Source organism: Balaenoptera musculus, chromosome 16, assembly GCF_009873245.2.
Source record: "Balaenoptera musculus isolate JJ_BM4_2016_0621 chromosome 16, mBalMus1.pri.v3, whole genome shotgun sequence".
NCBI classification, from domain to species: Eukaryota; Metazoa; Chordata; class Mammalia; order Artiodactyla; family Balaenopteridae; genus Balaenoptera; species Balaenoptera musculus.
In genome coordinates this window covers 49,478,263-49,504,999 of record NC_045800.1, presented here as the reverse complement: position 1 = coordinate 49,504,999, position 26,737 = coordinate 49,478,263, and the positions used below count along the sequence as shown (strand labels likewise).

General features: G+C 51.3%; 1 protein-coding gene across 1 annotated transcript in view; it reads right to left on the bottom strand.

Annotated features, from left to right (window-relative positions):
- The window catches only part of LOC118882409 (anthrax toxin receptor-like), a 35,096-nt gene that overhangs the window by 5,056 nt on the left and 3,303 nt on the right, over positions 1-26,737 (bottom strand). The window contains exons 2-14 of the mRNA XM_036828077.1: positions 23,666-23,737; positions 22,314-22,385; positions 19,479-19,560; positions 19,340-19,373; positions 18,355-18,434; positions 18,209-18,277; positions 17,793-17,870; positions 17,634-17,694; positions 8,668-8,763; positions 5,495-5,564; positions 4,854-4,932; positions 2,234-2,872; positions 921-959 (exon numbers count right to left, since the gene is read on the bottom strand). Of these exons, the coding sequence (XP_036683972.1) occupies positions 921-959; positions 2,234-2,872; positions 4,854-4,932; positions 5,495-5,564; positions 8,668-8,763; positions 17,634-17,694; positions 17,793-17,870; positions 18,209-18,277; positions 18,355-18,434; positions 19,340-19,373; positions 19,479-19,560; positions 22,314-22,385; positions 23,666-23,737 (1,471 nt within the window). The remainder of the gene's footprint in view (positions 1-920; positions 960-2,233; positions 2,873-4,853; positions 4,933-5,494; positions 5,565-8,667; positions 8,764-17,633; positions 17,695-17,792; positions 17,871-18,208; positions 18,278-18,354; positions 18,435-19,339; positions 19,374-19,478; positions 19,561-22,313; positions 22,386-23,665; positions 23,738-26,737) is intronic.

Below are 26,737 nucleotides of genomic sequence, written 5' to 3'. Positions count from 1 at the left end.
TCTACCCTGTCCCCTTGGTTCCTGGTGGCCACCCTTGCAGGAGAAGCTGGGCATGAGGCTGTGCCATGTGATGGAGGCTGGCAGGGGTGCGGGCATTAGCAGGAGACAGGGCTGTATTCACCCGACTCTGGCAGATCCAGCCTTCCCGGGCCACACTGCAGCCAGTGTAGACGTCAGCCTGGGCAGTGACCCTGTTTCCCACCAGATCTCAGGCCCAGGTCCGCCTGCCTCGGGACGCGGCACCCCTGCTCTAACTACTTCTTATGGGCCCTGGGTTGGGCCCCTACCCCGGGTCAGCCCCAGCCTCCTCACCTGACCCTTGGTCCCTGTGCTTACCTGCGCTGTGCCCCAACAGCTCAAAGTCAGGTTAGGACTCCCTCCACCCTCCTCAGCCCCCAGTCCCTAAAGGCCAACCCTGCCAAGACCTTCATCCTGACATGAAACAGGGATGAAGACCAAGGAAATGGATCCCAGCATACATCAGAGCCCGGGGAGGGGGACCTGGTCCCTGAAACCTGAGGATCCTTTTCCAAATGCTCGCGCGAGTCCTGGGAAGGATCAGTCTACAAAGAGTGTTTTTGGAATTGAGAAAAAGCCCATTTATACCAGGAGGGATCATAGCTGTTCCTGAAATAGGCTACCCCATGTTGCTGATTCAGTGATAAAGGCCCTGGTTCAGACTGTCTTCGGAGGTGGGGAACCGTGTTGTCTGGGTGACATTCTGTGAGTCTCAGGTCCTCTCTGGGGTCCCTCCCTGCCCTCTGTCACCCTCTTCTATCTGCCACCTCTCTCTGCCCAGGTAGGTGGGAGCTGGAGGGGCAGGGGAGGGCATCTCCCCATACATGTCAGAGGGCCTCTCTGTGCAGGTCAGTGTGTGCATCAAGTATGCTGACACCATCACAACGAAACACACCACTTACTTTTTCTGGTTTCTGGGCTGCTGGTGGCTCCTTGACGATCTAGGATGTTAAAGAGACATAAACACAGGCTGGAAGGGGCATGGAAGGCTCTGGCTCAGCTATGCAGACAGGAGGGGACCTTGCTCGGCAGCAGTAACGGATCAAACCTGGGCTTTGGGGTGTCAACCTAGGTGCCCACAGCCTGAGTGTGTGTGGCCAACAGGCTCCACCTCCCTGAGCCTCAGGCTCCTCGGTCATCAAAGGGGAATCGGTACCTCCGTGGAGGGTCAAGGGGGAGACAGGCAGACTAAGGCCCCTGGTCCCTGGTAGAGTTTTCAGCAGCAGCCCTGACATCATATGAAGACAAGAGAACACTCCCCACACCCCTCCTCCTCTCCCCTTCCCTCCCTCCCCCTGCAGCCCTCCCTGCCTCCCAGCCTCAGGGATGACAGGCCACCTCCCTCTCCCCCACCCCACTTTCTCTCCTCACTTCTCGCCCTTTGCAGAAATCTGACCTGCTGGCTTCTATGCTGCTTTGCTTGTCCTTTCTCACTCTGCTTCTTCCTCTTCTTCACCTACCTCTGGCCTGTGTCCTTGCGAACCCAGCCGGCCAGCGCCTCTGCCTTCCCACCCACCTGGGGCCAGTCTCTGTCCTTTGTCATTATCAGGACACCTGCCACACCCTCTGAAGGTGACATTTACCCTCAATGCTCCCCAGCTACCAATACCAGACCAGACACCAGATGGTGAGCTCCTGTGGGCAAGGGTGGCGGCTGCTTCATTTCTGCCCCTCTGTGCCCAGCATGGGGCCCTGCACATCCTGGTGACTTAGTGGTGACTGACGACGGAATGATGGAAGGCACCAGAGATGGACAGGGATCCATGCTGCTTTCAAAGGCGCAGCTGCCCCCGGGGTTAGCATCCTCCTGGCCAGCATCCTTCTCCCTTTGGGCCATCAGTGCCCTTGCAGACCCCTCTTTGTCCCCCAACAGCAGAGACTCCTGGGGCCTTGGTCTACCTGAGTCCTTCAGAAGTCTGACTGCTGTGGGGCAGCCCTGGTCTCAGGAGGTCTGGGGTCCTTTTGCCCCAGGGGCCAGGACAGCCCATAGGCCACCTCCCTGTGAAGGTGAAAGCACGAAGCAGGTGGCCCCCTAGAAGCCCAGGCTGTGTCTATGCCCGGGATGGGAGGACAGAGTCTGTGCCTTGTTTGCTGGTGTGAGGACCCCAGAGCTGATGGAACCTGACCACAGGCAGAATCATGGGGCAGGCATTGGCCTGGTCCCTCTGGGGTTGTTGAGGGCTGGATGCAGGCTGTGTGGGCAGGGTTCACTCACCCTCTTGCAGCAGCAGATGCAGACAAGCAGCAATGGTATCACGACCAGGGACGGGATGAGTGTAGGGTACAAGAGAGGATTGCTGGGAACTGGGCTCTGGGTGACAACCATGGGCACTGTGGTCTCCTCCTCTGTGACAACTGTAGTCACTGTGGTTGTGACAACAGTTGTCACGGTGACAGTGGTAGGCACTGTGGTCTTCGTTGTCATCATTGTTGTCGTCGTCCTTGTTGTCGTCCTACTGGTCCTGACAGTTGTAGGCGTTGGGGTCGTCGTCGTCCTTGTCGTCGTCCTACTGGTCCTGACAGTTGTAGGCGTTGGGGTCGTCGTCGTCCTTGTCGTCGTCCTACTGGTCCTGACAGTTGTAGGCGTTGGGGTCGTCGTCGTCCTTGTCGTCGTCCTACTGGTCCTGACAGTTGTAGGCGTTGGGGTCGTCGTCGTCCTTGTCGTCGTCCTACTGGTCCTGACAGTTGTAGGCGTTGGGGTCGTTGTCATCCTTGTTGTCGTCCTACTGGTCCTGACAGTTGTAGGCGTTGGGGTCGTCGTTGTCCTTGTTGTCGTCCTACTGGTCCTGACAGTGGTAGGAACTGTGGTCACTGTGGTTGTAGTTGGGACAGCTGGGGGCTCCACAGTCTCATGCTGTACAGGGCACACATCCCAAAGTCCTGGGGTTGGCCTGGGTGATCTCTTCCCATGAACCCAATATCCACTTCCCACACCAGACCTCACAATTCCCCTTCTCCTCAGGTTGCCTCATCCAGAGGGACCACAGTGGGGCGAGGAGATCATGGCTGGTACCCAGAGAGCCACTGTGGAGCCCTGGGCCACAGACCCCACCGCTGGCCCTGTTCCGAGACTCTCCCTAGAGCCCTGTCAAGGAAGCCCAGTCCTCCATGCAGTGACAACCCAGCCCTCACTGCCTGTCTTGGCTGAGAGTACAGGGGTTTTGTGAGGACCACAAAAAGCTACGACACACGGATGGGTGAGGGTGGGGCTCTGGGGCCCCAGAGAGGTGTGGGTGCAAGAGCAGAGGCAGGACACCCTGCTCACCTCCCCGTTGCCTCCCTCCCCTACTTCCCCGCTCTGCAACCTTGGAGCCTGTGTCTGCACATCTGGAGTGAGGAAGTGAGCGAGCACTTGAGAGCATTAGAGAGAGGCTATAGAAAGCCCACGCACAGGCCAGGTCCACGTCGGAGATTAAGGAACGGGCTCTGTTCTCTTATTGTTGTGCATAACCGAGGGCACGTGTGCTGCATCTGTGGACCCGCGCTGCCCAGCCCTTCCCTACATCAAGCCTCTGCTTGAGAGAAGCAGGGGGGTAAGGGGGAAGAGAGAGCCTGTGCCCCGGAAACAGGGAGGCCGAAAGGAGAGGCCGAGTGGGGCTGAGAGTGACCCTGTGCTGGGCCCGGAGCCACGGGCGGCTCCCGAGTTCTCTTCTCAATGTGCCTGTGGACGGGGGCTGTCCGGTGGCGGGACTCCTGCTGGGAAACGTGGAGGTTAATCTCGGGTCCGGAGGTGGATGTGCAGGGACCAGCGGAGACAGACACACAGGGGACCGTCACGCTGCGGGAACCCTCACCAGCTGGGACTGGACACAAGGGCGGTGGCATTAGGCACACGCGTCCCTCCTTCCAGGGAAACCTCACTCCAGGCTAACACGCTCTGTCCCCCATGGCGGGCTGCCCCAGGCTAAGGGGCCCGGATGCTGTGGAGCTGGGAAAAGAGGGCTCCTGGGAACAGCACTTTGTTCCCAGCTTCCTCTCCCTGAGCTGAGCCCCGCCCTTCCCACCTGCCCTGCCAGCTTTCCAGCAACAGAGGGGAGAGTCCCCCTGCAGAGGTCAGAGCCAGTTAGCGGAGAGGGGCAACTGAGGAGCACGAGAAAGGAGGTGTGGCCGCAGGGAGGTTGATGACATCTGCAGAGTGACAGCCGGTGTTCCCCAAACAGGCGTGGGAGGCCAGGGCTGTGATGGTCATGAGAGGGTTCAGAGCTCTGCCCAGTGCTACACTAGCGCAGTGCAAACACACCCTGACTATGCACGACCACGGCTGCTCCCACTCTCCAGACCCCTGTGCCGGGGACGCCGATTTGGCGGGCCCAGGTGTCCCAGAGGCCCTGGACCCTGTCCCCTAGTACACAGTGCCCCAGCCTCTCCCGCTCACCCCGGCTGGAATCCAGGATGGAGCCTTGAGCTCCCCACCACAAGGCCGGGGCCAGGGGAGGTGGCAAGGTGTGTCCAGGGTGGGCAGAGCCTCAGCACTGTTTCTGAATTCTGCTTAGAGCTCGAATTGGTCCCTACCACATACCTTCAATGATACTTGGTTCACAGAGAGGGCAGAGTTTCTGCAGGACCTGGGCAGCTGGCTTTACCCCAGGTCTTGCAGAAGCATTCCAGTGAATTTCACAAACCAGAGTAGGGGGACAGCTCTGCAGTAAAGGACTAAGGGCACCGAGCTGGCTGTGAAATGCTACCCGAGTTGCGTATCTGCAAAGGCTACTTCTGTACTTGCTGGCCTTTCCCCTGTGATGTTATTCCCCTCTCTTACATCCCTGATTGTCTCTCCCTCACAAGCAGGGTCTCTGGCTAGCCCGGAGGGATGCTGCAGCCCAACATTCACTCACACAGTCCTTGCTGGTGATTTTCAAGCTTCTCTCACTCCAGGTATTGCCCAGGTCCAGAGAGTAATCAACAACGACCACCCTAAAGCAAAGGGCAGATGGTGACCCAAGAGACAGGATAGACACAGTTCCTGCACTTGGCTCAATCTGTAGCTCTAGCTCTCCTCACGGTAATGGCTTTGCAGTTTAGGCATTTGGGGCTCCTCAAATGCAGGCAGCAAGGGTAAGGGGAGCCCATCCCCAGGCACCATGAGATTGACCTCTGCAATGAGGGCTGACCAGGCAGTGAGGAGCCCTGCATGGGGTCACATGCCCTCAAGACCAGGAGCAAAGTGACCAGGGATGGCACCATCCCGACTCCTCTGTATGTACACGGTATGTTGGCTTCACTCGGAAAAGCTGCTTGGAGCAAAGGTACCAGCCCTGGGGCACACCATCTCCCACATCCTGCCCTCCTCAGCAGAGCCTGGGCCACCGCGGATCCCTGAGCACCTCAGTGGATTGTCAACCAGGGCAGGTGCGGAGGATGCCCTGAGCCCTCCCAGAGACAGACATGTGCTGCCCCAGTAAAGGGGGCAGTCCACATTCTGGACTCCTCATGGTAGCGACACCTGCCCAAATGGCCCCCGAACCTAAACACTTACTGTCCAGCCTTAAGAAAAATATGTCCTGGGCAAATTATTTTTTCTTCAGTCACTGAGTTAGGTGGTTTAGCTGAAAGACAAGCACATGAGAAGAACGTCAGTGGACTTGTCCACCCATCCGCCCCTCCCCTTCTGCCTGCCCTTGGCAAGGAAAGCTACCACTTTGGCAGAAGCAGCTTCTCTTCTCTGCCTTCTTCTGACACCTACTGTGCACCAGGCACTGTCAGGTCTCTGGCGTTTAGTGGGAACAAGGCAGGCAGGGGCCCTGCTCTCAAGGACCTAACATTTGCAGTACTGGAGAGGGAGACAGACAATAAAGTAACAAACAATGAACAAAATAAGCGCCAGAGTGAAAAGTGCAGTGACATCAATAAGCAAGGGACAGGATAGAGAAAGGAGGGGAAGGGACAGCTGCTTAGAAGCAGGTGACCTGTCCTGTCCTTTAGAGACTCAATTTCTCTTTAAGAGAAAGTGAAATATTTATACAGGACATGATGGGATGTCTGGGATTTGATTCACAATAATCAATGGTGAGAGTATCAGCAAAACCAGGTTGGCCAGGATTGGTAATTACTGAAAGCAGGGGAAGGCTGCTTCAAGGGCATTATACGATTTTTGCTACTTTTGTATGTTATTGAAAATTCTCATTAAAGATAAGGTCTTTCTGAGGTGGTGTTCCTGGAGCTGAAACCAGATGAGGGGAAAGGCAGGGAAAGGTCTGCGGAAGAGGGTCAGGGCTGTGGACACCTGTTCCGAGGCCTGAGGCATAACTAGCTGAGCTTGTTGTGGGAAAGAGGTGAATGAAGAGAGGGGGCGGGGCCTCGTGGGCCCTGGGAAGGGGTTTGGGCTTTATTCTAAGTTCAGTGAGCCTGTGGCGTGGCTGGCCAGGTTCGGGTAAGTTTGGACACAGAGGTAGCAGGGCCTGCAGGTGGACTGGATGTGGGATGAGAGCAAAGAGGAGTCAAGGACGACGTGCAGGTGAGTGAGCAGAGCGCCTGGGTGGGTGGTGGTGCCATTTATGGACACAGGGAAGCCTGAGGAGAACAGGGCTTCTGTGTTCATGCTTGTTCTGTAATTTTGTGGGAGCTCGGAGGTGGCACTCCGGAGGCTCAGACAGTCTGTAACTAGTAGCTGTGGAACCTTCTCTCTCCTGAGCCCTAAATCTTCTCACACCCCGACAGTGGCCACAGGCTAGGCCTGTTCCCCACAGATGGTCCCCTTCCATGTGACCAGCTTTCGGCCATAACTGAGTTGTCAGATTAGCTAAGAACTTCTGAACTGTGTTCCCCTCATTGGTGCTGATATTGAAAGTAATCACCGGCTTTATTTCGGGGGAATGATTTGTGTCTGAGGGGTAGGGTGATTGGGATTAGTGTGAAAAAATCACAAGGAAATGTGGTGTAATCTCCATAGTATTCACAGAGCAGGGAGAGTGAGGTGAAGGCAGGCACCTCACATACTGAGGGCCAAGAAAAGCATGGTTGACTACAGAGGAGCTTTGAAACCAATATTAACTGATTAAACCAAATATTTCCATTGCTGTATTTTAAAGATTTCTTAATACATGAAATCATTATACACTAAAATAGATAATATAAAGCATACAGAAATATTGGTTTAAACATTATTCCTTGTTATGCTTTTCTATATATACAAAAATGTTTTCCCAGATGTTTTAATCAGAGGAAAATACAGTTAGAGACAACCACATCAATCCTCATCAGTGCATCGGGGCTCATGGCAATAAACAGTCCTGATCCTCCACTTCTGGTCAGCCTCCGACCACGTACAGCATGGCGGTCAGCAGAGGAGTGCAGGACATGTGAAACCCTAGTGCTGGTCCACCTCAGAGAGAAACACAGGTGACACCAAGGGTGAGAAAACAGTATAGCCACTGAACCCAGAGGAGGTATCTGAATACACTTCTTGGAGGATAGGCTGTCCCCAGTCTTTTTCAAGGACTGTCATCAGCAAGGTCAAAGTCCTAGATTATGCAATCAGGTCACCTGTGTCTACTTTCTAGCTCTTGCTGCATCAGCTGCATACAAAGCAATAACACTAGGTCTTTTGAGAATTAACTGGGGTAGTGCATGTAAGACACTTAGCACACCAGCAGATGTAATAAACATTAGCTCTCCATATAAATGTGTTACTCAGTCCTAATCACTTCTGAAGTATAAACCAAGAGATATCTAACTCCCTGAGGCCATCTACACACTATGTGGTGTGAGAGTGTGGCAGTGGCAGAGCCCTGCGCATTCTATGCACCTGTGGAAGAAGGAGAGATGGCCCAGAAGTGTGACGGGGTGAGGGCTCGCTCTGGGTTTACCAGATGGCCCTGGAATGAGAAGTCATTGAAAATAATATAATCATATTAAATCAATGTATCAGGAGGCTAACTGGGAGAGTTGAGGAAGAAGAGAAAGTCCCACTGTCCCCAGGCGCTCTGTGTGGGAGATCAGGCCCACCTCAGTGCTGAGGGCACATCTGCTGCCCCAACTGTGTGCTTCCTCAGGCCTCTCACCCTTCCTGGAGGGACACCTGGTGCCTGAGTATTTCCAAACAGTAGCTTTACATATGTGATAGGGCTTACTGCACCTACCATACTGGCCCCATTTCACAGTACAGATAATAGAGGCTGAGAACAGAACACTCATTAGGTCAAGATCACACATGTAATGTGGGCCAGAGCCAGGATTCCAGGGCCCAGGCCTGGCAGTTGGCATTCTCTCTCAATCCCAGGTGACCACACGGTCCTGGGAGAGCTCAGTGCACCTGGCCCAGACTCAGGGCCCTGGGGCCGCCTCCACTTCCCACAAGCAGACTCGTGAGATTCAAGTCCTTGTCTCTCAAGGGAAGTGAGGGCTGAGGAAAGTGTGGGGGGAGTGTAGCAGTGAGGACAGACCCAGCACCCCCAACCCAGCCTTGAAAGGTGTACGCCCTGACCCAAGACGCTTTTGATGTGCTGGGGATTGATCACTTCCTGGCCTGAGATGAAGGGAGCGGTGGCCAGGCTTCCCAGCCAGGTCCCTCCTTCCATTGTCCATGCTGCCTCTATCCTCACAGTGTCCACAGTGAATGGTCAGCAAGGGCTTTGAAGTCTTGGTTGGCTGTAAGGAATGCAGAGCAATGTGGGAAGTGTGTTACTTGGAGGCACCAAGGTGGGTACTTACTGAAGACTTCGGTTTTGTCCAACTTATATCTGCAAGTATAGTCTTTCATTCTGTCTGGACTTAGGCCATATGCATAAAACCCAAGTTGGTAGGATTCTGTAAAGGCAACATCCAAAGGTCTGTGTTAGGAGTGGCTGAGTGCTGACTTCCCTGATCTCACAATTATTGCAGGCTACCCCATAACTGAATTCCCACGGGACTCCTCTGAGGAAGCAGTTGTGTCAGAACCAACATCTGTTTTCCCCCTGGGCTCACCTGTTGTCACTGATGGTCCACTCTGAGGCAGCAGGGCTGGGCTTTGAGCAATCAGGGGGCCTCTCACCACCGCCTCTGACCCATCAAGCTCATTAAAGGCACCTAATGTTGTCCCCTCCACAGAGGCGAACCCAGCCATGGGTTTCCGACCTAGATGGTCCAAGGTCTTCCCTAAGAGGCACAGGCAGTGCTCTCCACCAGGCCCTCCCTTACATAAATGACAGAGGAACCAGGATAACACAAGCTGAAGACAGTCCTGACTCTTGTCTGAGCTGAGCACACAAGCCTGGGTAGCTGTGGGGCTTTCTGACACTTGGTAGTCTGCTCCTGCTCCCTGTGTTTCTCTCTGCCTATGGCAGGCTGGAGACCCCAGGAGCAAGGCCAGGACCTGGGTGAGGCAAGAAGGAGATGAGGACCCTGCACAGGAGAATCCTCTATGGAAGGTGAAATCCTGTCTTAGCTGTGGTTCTGAAGTCTGCAATGAGTGCTCTTCTCCTCCCTCTTCCTGCCCCTTCATGTACCTCACATAACCCCCCAGGGATTCACCAAGCACTTCCTTCCGTCAGGGTGGGAGACATTGATTTGCTAAGATACAGTTTTGGGCCATAGCCTCTCTCCAGGCTGCTGGGGATTTCTGGGCCCTGAAGCAAATACTAGGGGATCCAGAGAGGGCAGTTATTGGGCCTTCCCCCTGGGGAGCTGTCCAGGATAACATGCAAGTCATCCTGTTGCAAGTCCAAGGTCATTAGCCTCCACCTCTGCCTCCTGGCCCAGGCTGGCTAATTCCAATCCCAGATGCTTGATTTGCCCAAAGTCAATTAACTCGAGGAATATTCCTCAGAAATGCCAGCACAGCCTTGGACCTGGCAGTCTGATTCCTCCTGCTTCAGGTCTTCCTGCAGGTCCCATCAGATCAAGGCAAAGTTTGCAATTTCTCTGCTTGCAGAAAGTAGATTCTCAGCCTGTGGGCTGAAGCTGGCTGGATGACATATTTTGTTAACTTTTCAAGTGTCTTCAAACAATTGGACCCCATGTTTAAAAGTCTGCATACTTTCTCGACACAAAATAGCCAAAAATTTCTTGGGAGAGTACAGAGCTGGAGGTATTATGCTTCTTATTTTCAGACTATACTCCAAAGCTACAGTAACCAAAACAATATGGTACTACACAGAAACAGACACATAGATATAGAGAGCCCCAAAGTAAACCCATGTACATATGGTCAATTGAACTATGACACAAAAGGCAAGAATATACAATGGGGAAAAGACAATCTCTTCAATAAGTGGTGCAGGCAAAACTGGACAGGTACATGTAAAAGATGGAATTAGAACATTTTCTCACACCATGTACAAAAATACACTCATTTTGGATTAAAGAACTAAATATATGTCTGGAAGCCATAATACTCCTAGAAAGGAAAGGAGGCAGAACACTCTTTGTCATAAATTGTAACCCTATGTTTTTGATTTGTCTCCTAAAGAAAGGGAAACAAAACCAAAAATAAACAAATGGGACCTTATTAAACTTAAAAGCTTTTGCACAGCAAAAGAAGTCATCAACAAAATGAAAAGACAACTTAATGGATGGGAGAAAATATTTGTAAGTGATATGACAGATAAGGGGTTATTATCCAAAATATATAAACAGGGAATACACCTCAATATCAAAAAAATGTAGTACCTGATTACAGAATGGGCAGAAGACCTATATAAACAGTTTTTATCCCAAGAAGACATACTGATGGACAACAGGTACATGAAAAGGTGGTCAACATTACTGATCATCAGAAAAATGCAAATCAAAACCCCAATGAGATATCACTTCTCACCTGTCAGAATGGCTATAATCAAAAAGACCACAAATAACAAATGTTGGCCAGGATGTGGAGAAAAGGGAACCCTTGCACACTGTTGGTGGGAATGTAAGTTGGTATAACCACTATGGAGGTTCCTTAAAAAACTAAAAATAGAGTTATCATATGATCCAGCAATCCCACTCCTGGGCATATATCCAGAGAAAACTCTAATTCAAAAAGATACATGCAGGACTTCCCTGGTGGTCCAGTGGCTAAGAATCCGCCTTCCAATGCAGGGGACGCAGGTTTGATCCTTGGTTGGGGAACTAAGATCCCACATGCCATGGGGCAACTAAGCCCACGCACTCTAGAGCCTGCACACCACAACTCGAGAGCCTGTGTGCCACAACTACTGAGCCTGTGCACTCTAGAGCCCACATGCCACAACTAGAGAGAAGCCCGTGTGCTGCAACTAAGACCTGATGCAGCCAAATAAATAAATAAATAGATATTAAAAAAAAAAAGATACATGCAACCCAATGTTCATAGCAGCACTATTTACAATAGCTAAGACATGGAAGCAACCTAAATGTCCATTGACAGATGAATGGATAAAGAAGATGTGATATATATGTATATATGTGTGGAATATTACACAGTATGGAATATTACTCAACCATAAAAAATGAAATTTTGCCATTTGTAACAACATGGATGGAGTTGGAAGATACTATGCTTAGTGAAATAAGTCAGACAGGGAAAGATAAATATTGTATGTTATCACTTATATGTGGAACCTAAAAAAAATAAAACAAAAATGAATATAACAAAACAGAAACAGACTCACAGATAAAGAGAACAAACTAGTGGTTACCAATGGGGAAAGGGAAGGGGAGAGTGACCAGATAGGGGTAGGGGATTAAGAAGTACAAACTACTATGTGTAAAATGAATGATCTACAAGATATATTGTACTTCACAGGGAATATAGCCAATATTTTATAATAAATTTAAATGGAGTATGAGCCATAACATTTTTGAATCCATATGTTATACACCTGAAACTAATACTGTAAATCACTACACCTCAATATAAAAAATAATTTTTAAAATTTTCAAAAAAAGTAATAGTCTGCTAGTAATCTGGATAATAATCCAGATTACTAGCTTCTTTGGAAAAGTGGGAACATCTGGCATCAGTGGATTTGTATTTCTGCAGGGCGACCATTGACTGGGCTAGAGGCCACTGCCCTTCTCGGATTGGAAAGCTCCATAATGGCCCAGCAACCAACTTCCCTCCAGGACCCCTCTCACTGCAGCCAATCGTCCTTGGCTTGGCTTGGCCCACTCCTCTTACTCGTGGTATTTGCCTGGCCTCCAAGGGCACCTGATGGCAGTGACCCTACCCTTGGAAGAGCCTAAGTACCTGGGAGAGTGGGGAGAGCACTGAGGTTTGGAAAAAGAGCAAGGAAGGTGAGCTGATTACCTTGTGCTAAGAAATCAGACGTGTGGCCCACTCAGGGCAGCCTTGATTTCCCTAAGTGACACACCCCATGCCATGCCCAGTGGCCAACAGCACAATGCTGCTTCTGAACCCAAATCTGCCAGGCTGCACCCTCACTGCTCACACTTCATAAAGGCCCTGCTCACTGTGACACGGGAATCTGTATTTGTCCTGGAAAAAGCAGTTGGGACTGTATCCTGCGTACGCACCTTTGCCAGCACAACTTGGTCCACCCTGAGCAGGGCTGCTGCCCCTTAGTCTCACTTTAGGATTATTTTTGCAATTTACATTTTAGGATTTACAATTTACACTTTAGGATTATTGCAATTTACACTTTAGGATTATTTTTTGCAAAGAAGCATAACTCTAAACTAATAAACCATATTGTAAGTAGATACAGGCAGAGAAGGGAAACCTCAGCTGCCTGAATATGGAGAGGTCAGGCTCTAGATGAGGCAAAAAGAGCCAGTATAGCCTTCCTGCCACAAGCAAAAAGCCAAGAGGAACCAGAAATGGCAAATCTGTGCCAGGCCAAGGCATGTACCCCGTGTTCATCCAAAATGACATTCCTAACAAGAAAGCATCTACTGTGTGCCAATCAATCTTTACACTTCCTCCATTAAATCTCCCAAACAGATGAGCTAGGCATGATCTACTATTCCAGTTTTACAGAGAGGGAAATTGGAGCTAAGATAGGGCAGGAGGTACCCCCCAACCCCTGGCAGGTTCAGGGCCAGGATCTGATCTCGAGAACCCAATCCAGCACTCACTTACACCTCCTCCACTCCTGTCTTAATTCCAAACATCTATCACCCTGCTCTCCGGGGACACGTCCTGATACCCTGATATGTGGTTTTTCAGCTCACTAGGCTGTGAGTTGGAACCAGAAAGCCCCGATTAGGGACATGGCCAGTCCCAGCCTTATGGTGAAGATTGGACTCACCCTCCTCTTCCACGTAGCTGACAGGAAGGAGGGCGGCAGCCGAGGGCAGGGCCATCTGACAGCCCAGCGCACAGCCCATGCCGCGTCCTCAGGAGCAGCGCACACTGCCCTCCGCCTGGACACCCTCATTCCTCCTTGTGTCTCCTGCTGCCCTCAGCCCCACTTGCGTGCTGCTTCACCTTTGCAGCAGAGCCCCCTGTGCCCCAGGCACTGCCGCTCCCAAAGGGGGGCTTCTGAACTCCGGCAAGTCTCCAAAGTGGAAGGCAGGGTGATGGTTTCAGATTTTTGAGCAGAAGAGACTTCAAAATAAAGGAATTTTCTTTGTCCAGGTAGCAGCCTCTTCTGTTTCCCAACACCCCATAACCAATTCCTCCAACAGTTCCAACCAGAGGATGAAAATGAAGTTGCACGAAGGACTAAAATCAGCTTGCAGGGCTGTATTTCCCATGTACAGTGCCGCTGCCCATCAGAGGCAGAAGGACCAACAGCCCGTGGGATACTGATCCTTTCTGGAACAGAGAGCTTTCTCTCTGGAAGAAAATTATACACCAGGTCATCCGGGGCCTCCAGAGAGAGTTACTGGGAAGGCAGGCATCTCCCTGAGAAACCCGAATGGAGCTGAGCATGAAGAGGGCATCTGACCTGCCTGAGACTGACACGGGCGCACAGGTGGACGTGACCTGCCCTGGGGCGGGCGGGTCTGGGAGCACCACATGCTGCTTGGGACAGTCACTTTGAGAGAAACTGGACACTGACCAACTGTGACCAGGGTGTTCCCTTAAGGCAGCAATTCTACTTCTGGTCTTGATCCCAGGGATATTCTGACCCAAGAGGAGTAAGCATCCGGACAGTCCCTACAATGTGAGTTGTAGTATCAACTTACTAGGAACTCATAACTCATGAGTTATGAGTACTACTGTTATTGATCAAGGGAGACCCATGAAATAAATTGTTCCATCATGCAATGGAATACTGTGTAGATGGCTGGAAAGTACTATGTACTGTATGATCCATTAATGTAAAAATATCCTTGTAAAGTGCACTTAGGTAGGTCTTTACATATAAAAGCTGAACTCTTTGTGGTTGTTATCTCTGGAGAGAGTAGGATGGGACAAGGGGGACCTTATCACGGTGGGGGGACAGCCTGGACCCAGGCTGGTTGCAGGGGTGTCCCCGTCTGCGCAGTGTGTCCTGCCTTCATCCCGCAGGTCCTCCTGCCCCGCACAACCTGCCCCCCCCACCCCCCCAGAGGGTCTCTGGCCGAGACGCAGAGCTGGATGCAGGGCCTCAGAGGGAAGCCCTGCTCTGCACTGTGTCCTCCTATGGCCACCACTGCTGGGACCCACCTGCTGGGCTTCTTGCACACACTCACTCTGGCCCAGTCACATACAGGAAAAGGAGTGACCAGGTGCCGCCTCCAGCCTGCCTCTGGGGTCCAAGCCCCGGGCCAACCCAGCAACACACAGGAGGGATGAATCCCCAAACCACGGTGCCGAGTGCCCCAGGCCAGGCCCCGCGCTCACCCCCTGTGAGTCCCTGAGGAGAGGTTCTAAAGCAGCAAACTAGCCTGTGGAGGAAGAAATCAGGGAGTAGCTGCCTCCAGGGGGTGGGGCAGGGATTGCCTGGGAAGGGAGCTGAGGGGACTTTATGGGGGCAAATGTAGTGTCTGAGCCTTCACAGGGTTGGGGATTACACAGGTGTGTGCATTTGTCAGAACTCGGCAAATGATGCACTTGTTTGCTGCATTTCAAAAAGAGAACTCAACAAAAATTGTTACCAGGTAAAGATATGCACAGTGAAGGGTTTCCAGGTGAGGTAGCCCTGTGATAAATGATAAGAGAAATGTTGTCAGATATAAATTGTAAATCCAGGTAATGGAGAGAGGGGTGTCCATTGTACAATTGTTTCCACTTTGCTGTAGTTTTGAAAATTTCCATAATAAAAGGTAGGAAGAAAAATATGAGGTGAATGATAAAAATTTAAAAATAAAGCCATGGACACAGTGAGGCAGAAGTCATGGTTCCTACTGGGTGACAAGTGACTAATGACAGGAACAGAGCCAAGGCTGTGGGAAGCCATGGGGCAAGCTGACCAGGAAAGACTTCGGGGTTGAGGCGCTCTGAGAGTGAAGTCTCAAAGGCTGGGTGGGCTGGACCCTGTGAAGCTGAGGAAGGTTTTGCAGGGAGCCCAGTCCCGCCAGCCCCCAGCCTCTGCAGCAGGTGGGCTTAGAGCAGAGGCTGGACCTTGGAGGGTCTGGTTGTCTGGCTCGGGGGCCTCAGCCTCCATGGTCAGGCTGGGGTAGGGAAGTGGCCTTCTCTGCCCCTCAGGCCCTGTGAAGAGGATGGGCTGGAGCACAGGCCTGGAGGCAGGGAGGCCAGCAGAGGCCTCTGCCTAGTCCTGGAGGGAGGCCGAGAGACTGAAGAGGGCCTCCCCACTCCCGGCTTCCTCACACCCAGCCCACTGACTTATTCAGAACGACAGCCTGATGAACAGCTTCTTCTACTTTATTTGGGGTCCAGGTTCCTGCCTTGAGCTTTCGCTCCAAGTGACAGTCATGCTGTGTGGCAGCTTTTGACAAGATGACAGCAGCTGTAAAGGTCAGAGCAGCAGTGCTGGGCCACGCTTGCAGAGGGTGTGCAGTGGGCACCTGTCACCTCAGCTGGGCCACCACAGGGCATGAATGACAATGGGCATCTTCCTCTATGGTTTGACAGGCCTGTGTATGCCCCAGGGACATAATCAGAGAATTGAAGCTGTCAGGGTGCTGCACGGCTCAGACGTGACACCAGAGAAGCAGTGACCCATGTCCCCACATCGCACTGCAGGTCACAGTGTGGGATTCAGGAGGAGTCACACAGCTGCCACCCACAGCGGGCTCAGCTGGAGACACTTTCATCCTGGATGTTCCTTAACCACTTCCCTCCCAAACTTGGGCTCAGCCCGGGGGTGGGGGCAGCACCAGGGGTCAGTGATGGAAGTGTTAGTGCCAGCTCCTGTTGCTGAGGGCCGCCAGCTCCTAGGTCCTGTGCCAGTCACTGTGAGCTCCACTGCATCTACGTCTCACTGCAGATCTGATAGTGCGTGTTGCTGTCTCTACTTCTTGGCGACAAAAGTGGAGCTCGCAGATACTCAGCATTTTGCGCTGGTTTCGTGCCCGTGGGCAGCAGAGCTCGGATATAAACACTGCTCTGTGTGACCCCATGGCCTATTGCACTGTAACCTTGCAGTTCAGAGCACCGCGGCCAGGCCCAGCTTCCTGGGTCTGCGTCCAGCTGCATCCAGCTGTGTGCTGTTACCAGTGGGAGCGTGTGCTTATCCACCCACCTCAGCTCCACAAATCCCAGTGATGTGGACGTACGAGCCGGCACGCACAGAGCTCACTGAGAGAGAGGGCTTTTACCAGAAAAGCAACTGCACAGGATCCTCCCCACACTGGCAGGGACCCTTCCGGGGGAGAGAGGGCATCCTTGTCAAGTTCCAGACCTCAGGGAGAGGCTGACTCCATTGAACCACTGGGTGTAGCGTTGGCTATATTTGTGTGGATGCCTTTGTCAGGCTGTGTTCCTCTTATGATGCTGGACTTGAACTTTGTCCCATTCTTTTTTTCATCCATTGAAATAATCATGTTTTCCTTCTCCATTTTGCTAATGTGGTAAATTACACTGATATTTTATTTATTTATTTATTTATTTATTTATTTATTTAAAAGATTTATTTATTTATTTATTTATTTTGGCTGCACCAGGTCTTAGTTGCGGCATGCGGGATCTTCGTTGTGGCATGCATGTGGGATCTAGTTCCCCGACCAGGGATTGAACCCGGGCCCCCTGTGTTGGGAGTGCAGAGTCTTACCCACTGGCCCACCAGGGAAGTCCCTACACTGATATTTTAAATACTGATCAGACTTGCATATCTGAGGAGATCCTTAATTAGTGTTGAGGTATTGTCCTTTTCATATATTGTTGGACTTCATTTGCTAGTGTTCCGTTCAGGGTTTAAAAATATCTTTTCTTATTTCTTTTTTTTCTTAACAGGATGAGGCACTCTGTCCTTTATTTTTCTTATGTCTAAATAAAGCTTTTGGTTTTGAGTTTAAAAAAGGCAATTACACTAAACTTACTGGGGTAGTTATTTCCTAACATATGTATGTCAAGTCATTTTGTGGTATACCTTCAATTTACACAGAGCTGTATGTCAAGTATATCTCAATAAAACTGGAAGAAAATGTAATTACACACAATATCCACACCACAATCTGTGGCAGACATGCCTCATACAAACACACACTTACTTATATACTTAACGCACGATAACATACCCAACATATTTCTGTAAAAACACCCCATGCATGCACACTTCACACACCAAACACACACACACACCACCCTCAAACAGACACACTCAGGCACATTCACTCCACACATGCACAAATGCCATTCAGTCTAGAACAGTGATTCCAGCACGTACCTCTTACACAGGCATAGAATGTGTCCCCACCCATAACTTCCTTACAGGAATTTCCCACGAGCTGGAACAGACAGATGGGTGGCAGGGTCAGAGAGAGAGGCAGGCGTGACCATGGTGAGAAGCCACCCATCCCCCTTCTCACATTTAGCCCACACTCACCGATATAATAAAGCCTTCCTTATCACTGGATTTGGGCACATCATACATGTGGGTCTTTCCTTCTACAATTTGAATCAGCTACAAGGAAGAGGAGATGGTTGGCACACAGCCAGGGGTTGAGGACACAGCAGATCCTATCCAAGAAGACAGGCTCTTGCCTCTTGCCATGTTGGACTCCAATGGCCACACCCTGGCATCTGCCAGCCGCCCACCCTTGGCAAGTGGAAAGTTCCTCCACCCACATCGATGGTGTGTAGCTTTACACAACACTGGCTATTCATCTGCTGTGGCTACCTGTTGTCCAAACACTTGGGACGGGTAGAGGGCCATCCTCTGGGGGACCCTGGGACAACTGCCTTTGAAAGCATTCTCCAACTGGGCTCAAGAGTGGCACCTGGTTACCTGTTCTGAATTACCTGGTCTCTCTGATAGTCTTTTACACCCAGGCAGTAAACCTTGGTCTTCATATTCCGAAGCCTGCTGGCCTAACAGAAGAAAGATTTTGAGTATAAAATACACAAATACATGAGGCACAGAGCTGTTAATGATGGACTAGACTCACTTCATTCTTAGCATCCCGTAATGTCGATGGCAGCAGTGGTCCAGCGGTCAGAGCATAAACTAGGCTGGCAGCTTTCCTGTCTGCAGAAGAAGGAGGGAGTGGCCTGGTCAGCAAGGCACCTGGAGTGACCTGCCTCAGGCTGCCGGGCCCACAGCACTGCTCCCACACCTCCTGCTCCTGGGGAGAGGCCACCTTGACTGGAGTACCCACCACCCAGAGCTCCTGGAGGGAGAAGGCCGCAGCCCAGGGCCCACTTGACAGACGAGGAGCCTGAGACCGGATCAGAGCCCTTCCTAGTGGACCCTCACTATGGGCAGGTGGCACAGCCTTTGCCCTGAAAGGCAACTGCAGCTACTTCACTGGACGAGGACAAGCCTCTCAGGTGAGCACTGGGAGGAGCAGCCAGAATGACTGTCAAGGTGCTTGGGCAGCAGCCCCCGCCCAGCTCCCCGCCTTTCCCCAGCAGCCCATGCATCTTTCCTGACAAGGGCTGCAACCCTACAGTCTAGATGCAGGTGGTCTGGGCCAAGTACAGCCATTTCCACAGTCGGAGGCACAGTCACAGGATGAGAGTCAACCAGAGGGAAGAGGCTCAAGGGAAAGGAGGCAGAGCCAGAACTGTGGTGGACAAAGTGTGGGCAGCCAGGGGGACACCAAGGTCTCTGTTCCCTAAACTGAACCCCGTCTGCTCGCCATCCCTGGAAGTTCTCTTTTCTTTTTCATGCAGCCCAACCATAGGTCAAGCACTTGATATCTAGTAAGAACCAGGAATGTAATGCATGATGCCATGTGGTTCTCGGAAGCACCCCTGGGGGTGGTTTTCATCCTCACTGCGCAGAGGAGGAACCTGCAGCACAGAGAGGGCAAGGGACTCGCTCCGAGGGTCAGTGCTAGGAATTGGCCGAGGGGGTCTGCACCAGCCCTCGCTGAGTCCCGCGCCTGGCTCTGTCCCACCTGAGCACAGTGACGTCAGCAGGCAACTTACTATTGTAGAAAACTCTCGAAATCTGCTCATTTGCCTGCAACAAAATGAAGGAATGTTGGGGGAGGGCAGTGAGATGACCCAATAATTCTTTAAGAACTCGACAAAGCAGAGTAAATTCCCTTAGCCGTAGAGTCTGTACCTTTCTCAATCCTGCCTGCATGTTTCTGGGTCCTGAGGGCACTACATCCCGAAGTCTTTTAAGACCACGTTTTAGCTCATTTCTGAAAACAAATCAGAAAAGAGGGTTGAGGAGCAATGAGGGTTGATTGCTATAAAACAGCTCCAGCTGTCCTGGTGCCATTCTGCCCTGTGCAGACCTCCCTGGACAAGAGAAGACACTAGCCACCCTGTGACCCTTCTGCCTGTGTCTTTGACAGTGACAGAACTAACCCTAACCCTTCTCTGTCCCCCATTCAGTGGGCGTGGAGGATGCTGCTTTGCTGGTCCCATGGGTGGGGCCTGGCTTTCAATGTGCTCATCCCTGTCTCAGGCATGCAGACCTCAGGGGACTCAGCAAGGGCCCTGCCTTGACCTTCCCTGGTGAGGGGGGAGCACCCATGGATGTGCACCTGTGAATCCAGCACCCCCAATGTGACTGGCGGTACTGCTGGCACCTAAGGGGTCCCTGGTGAGGGCACATCATCCTCCAACAGGCAAGGCTGAGTTTGGAAAAGTCACTCTGTTGATACCCCTGCCCTGTCCCCTCCTCCCCTGCCACAGACTCCTGAGGTGGACTTGGTCCCTCCAAGCCACTTCCCCTTCTGGATCGGTACTAAAGGAAGTAGTCAGGATGCTCCATTAAGAGTCTAGGGCTCCTGGGCTTCATGTGCTCCTGAAGAAAGAGACCACAAGCTGGAAAAGAGACCTGAGGCCTGTCCATGTGGGAGGAAGAGCAGTGACCCCAGGCTGCCATGGGGATGGGCTGTCAGCCTCTGTTAAAGCAGATAGCAGGGGATGGGACTGGGACACACCAGGGGTGGGGCTTAGGTTCAGGCTAATCCAGGGTGATGGGCTGAGCAGTCACAGCAACTCTAAGGAGAATGTGGTCCTTGAAGGCTGATTTCTCATTGTGGACAGAAGCGATGCTCATGTGTGGTGAGATATGAGAGCCCCAGACCTACTCAACCCAGTTCAGGAGGAGAGGAGACCTGGGACCAATGGCCAGGGCAGGCCAAAGCAGGCCTTGCCTAGTCTAGCATAAATACAGGTCTTGGCGCTTTGGGAAAGATTTCAGTTTTGTCGTTCGCACCTCGCAATATCCTGAAACGCTCAGCCCTCCCCAGCCTCCTGTCCAGGACTCAAGTCACCAGGCAAAGTTCTCACCTGAGTGGCTCTCCCTAGTGCTGCCCTCCCAGCTCTTCTCATACAGGGACACCAGGCTCCCAGCAACCTCACCAATCCCTCCTGCTCTTAAAATACCCCTTTCATACCATAAGAGCCCTTTTCACCTCTTCCCAGTTCTCACCCACCCCTGCCATCACCCCTGGGGCTTCCCAGCCCTGTGCCGTCTGGCTTCTCCAGCACCCAGAGCAAGCCCTGCGTGGACCGCGCCATCCTCAGCCTGCTCCCCCTAGTGGCAGGGCTCAGAAAACACCATCCCTGGTCCCATTCCTGGCTGACACGCTCTGCAGACCCACCAGAGTCACCCCTCGTATCAGATTCCATCGGCCACTGCTGGACGCACCCCGTACACCAGGACCCACCCCAGCCCTCTGCCACACCCTCCTAAACTCCTAGGGAGTTCTGGGAATGCCCAATCCCGGGCTGAGCCTTGCTCTCAGCAAGATTCTGTGGGCTCCTCCCAAGCTGGAAGCATCAGGGCCATGGTTGATTTTGAGCTGTCCTCCTAGGTATGTATCCCCCCATCCCAACATACACACATAGAGGATTTCATATCTTCTCCTCTCCCTTGAGCCCCACTCCCTCTCCTGAACCCTCTGTCATGGAAGACTTCCTCTCCTACACTCTCCAGAGAGGACCAGGGATGCCCTCCATGAGCCTCGCCAAACCTCCCTCGGTCTGGGTCTTGAGCCCCCTGCCTTGGAGGAGGCAGTGGTCCTCCTCTCCCCGACGGGCAGCTCCTTCCCCAGAGGCCCCCGCCCGCCCCCGCCTCTCTCTGCCACCTGCCAGTATCCCTTCCCATGGACTTTCTTTCTCCCACTTCAAACCCACTCTGGTCTCTCTCTTCTAAACTCAAACATGCACAAACCACGCCTTCCCCTAGCTCACTGAACAGGAAGCACAGCCCCTGCTTCTCCTGGCAGCCAGGCATGGGGAGTGCTGTGTCCACTCACTGGCACCAACTCACTCCCTGGGTTCCGATCATTTGCGTCACGGGTATCTTAACCTCCCGGCTACTCAGGAGCTCCATATCTTCCCACCTCCGGGGCTTTGGGCACATCGCTGGGCCCACCGAATGGTCCACCTAAGATGCTGGTGTGTCATGCTTCCCTCCTGCACCCCAGCCCACACTCATGGGCTCCCTTGTCTCAGACCCACCAAGGGACCAAGCTCCCCTCCACTGAAGCTCCAGCACTTCAGCACTGCTCATCCCTGCCTCCTGGTTCTGACTGTGCCTCCCCTCTTCCCCCACTGGCCCAGAGCAGAGAGTGACACACAGAGCAGGTGCCCAACACAGGCCAGTGTTCACAAAGGGCCCACACATCTGCTCCACCAGATCCCAGGAGTCCTTGCAGTGAGCCAGTTCTCAGAAAAGGGAAGAGCGCTGAGAGGACACAGGACAGCTGGAGGGCAGGGCTTAGAGGGGGCGGAGATGGTCTAGCAGCACGGGGTCTGCCAGGGCCAGCGCAGTCAGGGGTCAGTGGGAGCCATGGAGCCGGGGTTGGGGGTCAGAGTGGACACTGAGGGGAGCCCGGGACAGCCCAGCCTGCTCCCAGTGGCAACTGTCAGCTCCCTGTGTCTCTCTGTTACCCTGCCCACCAGGCCTGCCTTGGGGGTTTAAAATGGCACTTACCTGTCTGAGGTGAGCTTTAGGACAACGTTGCCGTATGAGGAGTAGGTGATGAGGGACATCCGCAGGTTAGGGCTGGGGAGGAAGCATGGGCTCATAAGAAGCCATGCACACTGGTCAAAATGAACATCAATGAGCAGCCAGGGAGGTGTGCATGTCAATTTCCCTCCTTCCACCCCAACTCTTTTGCTTTGTTGTGCATTTCTCGAATCCTGGAAGTTTCATTCCTTTTGTGAAGGATTCGGAGGCCTATAAGATGTGTGATCTTGCTGGAAGTGAGTGCTGAGATAGTATCATGTTCTGTCCCTACACTCCCAACACCCCCAAAGTCCCTGTCTCACACACACACACCAGCACACACACAGAGGCATATGCACACGCTCCCTGCACGCACAAGAAGGCAGACACTTATAAACTCCTGCATAAGGGCCTCTCCACTGGCCTCTCTTCTAATGGAAAATTCTCTAGACCTTCCCACACTTCCCTCCTCTCCTGTCTTCCCTGCCCGCCTCTTATCTCAGGGAAATTGTTCTACCTCTCAGCAGCCATTCATATACATTCTTCCCTCTTTCCCCCACTGTCTTCTGGTCTCTTGACTCTCATCTTTTGTGAAATTGCTGCAGTAGGTTCTTGCTGGGTTCCCCACTTCCCCTGGTTCATGTTCCACCTCATTTAATCCATAATTATCAGACTTTTCTCCTGGAGCACAACCTTGATCATGTCAGACCCCTGCCCTAGAATCATCTATAGCTCCCTATAGCTCAGAGCAGGAAATCATAAGCCCCAGGGCCTGGCATTATGAGCCCCATGGACTTGGCCCCATGCTGTCCTGTTCAGCCTCATCTCCTAACCCTCCCTTGAAGTAACCCCACTTTCCAGCCAAACAGACCACTAACTGCACAAGAAGTCTCCTTGATGGTTCCTGTTACCCTGTCCTTCCTCATCCTTCAAGATTTAGTTCAAAATTCCACAGTCTCTAGGAAGTCATGCTTGTGTGTGTGTTTTTTTTTTTTTCCCTAAGAATACTTGCTTTTTCCTTAAAGTTGCAAGTAACTCCTTTGTTCTTTTCTTTTGGTCCCTGGCACCCTTTAGCCCAGTGTTTAGCTATGTGTTACTGATTTGCCTGTTTCCTCATCTATGAGGTCCTCAAAGACAGACTGTGCCCTCCACATTGTAACCTGATTCCCAGGCAGGAGCCAAGAAGGATGTCGACACCTGATAAAACCAGTGATTGGTAATTCTTTCTGCTTCAGAACACTGCCCTGGGCTCTCTGCTCCTGATCCAAAGGACTCCCATGCCCACCGATTGTAAAGAGCTGTGTACTCTGCCTGTCAGAGGAAAACACCAGCCTTACTTTGTAAACCTCTTCAACAGTTTTTCTACTAAATCACAAATGTCATTCCAGGATCTGCTTACGCTGTCCGACCTGAAAACAAAGAAGACTTAATTAAGAGGGATGAGGCACCTCCTTCTGGTGGGCAGAGTTGCTGCCTCCCGTTTCCAGCAGACCCTTTGGCAACTCTTCCCCACCTCGTGTAGCTGAAGGCTGCCACACTCCCGCAGCAAGCTCAGTGGGTCACCTTGGTGGTAACTTTCACCAGTGTGAGTGGTGGGGAGGGTGACCAACCTGACGTGTGCTTGGGGATGAGGGACTTTGGGTGGCAAACCAGGACAGCTGATACACAAGGCATAAGGGAGGATACAGTGGTTGGAGAAGCCTAAGCAATTCTGATATGTTTGCTCTCCTGGTACCCCAGTTTTGACACCACAACAAGAGCCCTGGCCTCCGGCAGGAGAGGGATGTGCTACTCAGACTATTTTACTTCACTACTTTCTTATCAGCTTGCAGAGCTGAGCCACTCTGGACACTGAAGGCCTTTTCTGGGAACACTCATGGGGAGGAACAGAACCAGGCCTGGGACACTGCTGTCTTGGTGTCATCATACCCCACCAGCAGGGAAAGGTGTGGGACCTTCCTATCTCTACTTTCAGTTTCTCACTGCCATTGGCTCTGACTTTAGAACCTAAATGGAGAATGAGGAGGCTGAAGGGGGTTGGAGCCTCATGCTGCCTCTGTCTAGGTGGGAAGAACTTCCACATGCCCTACTGGCCAGGGCTCAATCCCATGCCTCTGCAGGTGTGCACTAGTGCAGGTTACGGAGGGCAAATGTGGGTCTCACTGGCTAAGTGTTTTTTCAAGGTTCTGCAGATGGTAGGGATGAAACTGAGGCTGGTGCCCTGTTCTGGGCTCTTCCCCAGTGAATGTTGGCTCATGTCTTTGATACGGATTGTAAGTCTGAGGAACCACCAGGAGCTCCTTCCTTTCACCTCCAGTGATCACCATGCCCATAAACATCCTGAATGTCATATTTATATGTGTAATTCCCATACACCCAAAAGCATCCTTCTCCTCTCTACCATTCCTTCTGCCTCCTCTTGGCTGCATCTAGAACTGTCAAGAGATGGCTAGTACACTAAGGATATATAATTCTAATACTATGGTTATCATTCATGGAGTACGTATGTACCAGACACATTACATGCATGATTTCCAATTCCAAAACAGTTCTATGATATCATTATTCCCATTTTACAGATGAGAAAACTAAGGCTCTCACAGGTCAAGGAATTTGCCAAAATTTCCATGGACCTGAACCCAGAACTAGCTGCAAACCCCATGATTTACCCCCTGAACTTGGCAGATGTGGGAGACACTGCTGTGACAACTGTGGGTGGCAAAGCATAAGACTCCGTCAACCCAACCACAATACACACTTTTCCTTAGGAGCTCCTATACTTAAGTGCGTGGCAACTCCTTTCCTAACTATTCGTACCACATTCCACTTTCCTTCTCATTACTCCTCTCCTCTGTGTTCTCCCCCACTGAAGAGGATCTTCCAAAGGAGATATATAGGAAACAAAAGTCTTCAACCCACCCACCTCCTCTGGAAAAGGTTTCAGTGTGTGATTATTGTGAATGAAGGTCTCAATTCTAGAACGCAGAAGAACACGAGTGCTCATGGCAGTGGAAAATACTACAGGGACCCTCAGGTCCCCAGGAAGGAGACAGTTTGGAACAGAGGAACTACATGGGCTTCTGGCACACAGAGCTTCAATCATGATTTAGTGCCCACTCTTAAATAAGAACGGAGAGACGAGGGTCACCAAATATTTCAGGATATCTCTGATATTAAAGCTTGAGGCCAAAACATCTTAGTGAGATAACTATGCTGGGACATTGGAAGTGGCTACGGCAGTATCATGCAGGGGAGCTGAGCTATCAGAAAGCTAAATTTTCCTCTTCCCCTAATAAGAACTCAATAGAGAATGTATAAACCTCAAAAAGCAGGAAATAGCAGTCGATACAAGCACAGCATTGGAAACACGGTCATATTATCAGAAGAAAAATCTGGAAGATTTGTAAGTGGCTTGCCTCTGGGAAGTGAGATCAAAAGTGGGGAGGAAAGGGTCAGGGGCCTCAAGATTTTTGTTGTGAACAATAATAGTGTTTGGTTTAAAATTTATGTTCATTCAGTTTCTCCCAAATGTGAAAATAAAATTGCAAACAAAAACTTGTAGCATGAATGATGTCACCAAAACGGCAGATCTGAAAATCTAAGCCCTCGTTCCCCCATGGAGACATTGAACAAACAACCATAAGCTGTCAGCACCAACTTTGTAGGAGCCCTAGAAAACAAAAAAAGATTACAACAATAAAGCAAATGTGCAATCAAGAAATAGCTATTTTCAAAATGGTAGGAGTTTTGTTGCATATTTCATCACATTTCTCCCACACCTTCTCTGGCATGGTGGCAGTTTTGGTCGTGATCACTGGTCCAGTCCCAGGTTGTCCTTGATCTAGAGGGAGCAGTGTCGACCTCACTTACAAATTATTGTGTAAAACTCTCCTTACCTGGCTGGAGTCAATTAGGATGTTTAAAATCAGCTGTGGGCATAGGTGAATTTAAAAACAGACACATACGCTCAGGCCAGGAGAAAGTTCAGGAAAGTCTTGAGAAGACCTTAAGTTTCACCTTAGGCTGATCCCTAGGCTCAGTGGTAGTCTAGCTAAGTGCTAAAGGAATGTCCCAGCAAAGAAACATTCTGCAAAGAATGGAAGAGGTGGCCTCTCCCTGCCACCCCATGTCTTTTTACAATTTTGTAATGGTTTTATGTTTGTTTCAGATCCTGGCATTTGGGAAATCTCTGTCAATACATTCAGCGAATAAGAGTTAGGGGAACAGAAACTCCAGTGATCTCACACAACAAGGAATATTCTTTGCAAAAGTAGTTTGGAAAAGTTGCAGAATAAACGGACTACTACACAAGTCTACATTAACAGATAAAAGCAAATACAACCCAGTAAGCTGTGGTGAATTCTGCTTTCTAGAGATACCACATTATAGTAATAAAAATCCTAATTTTC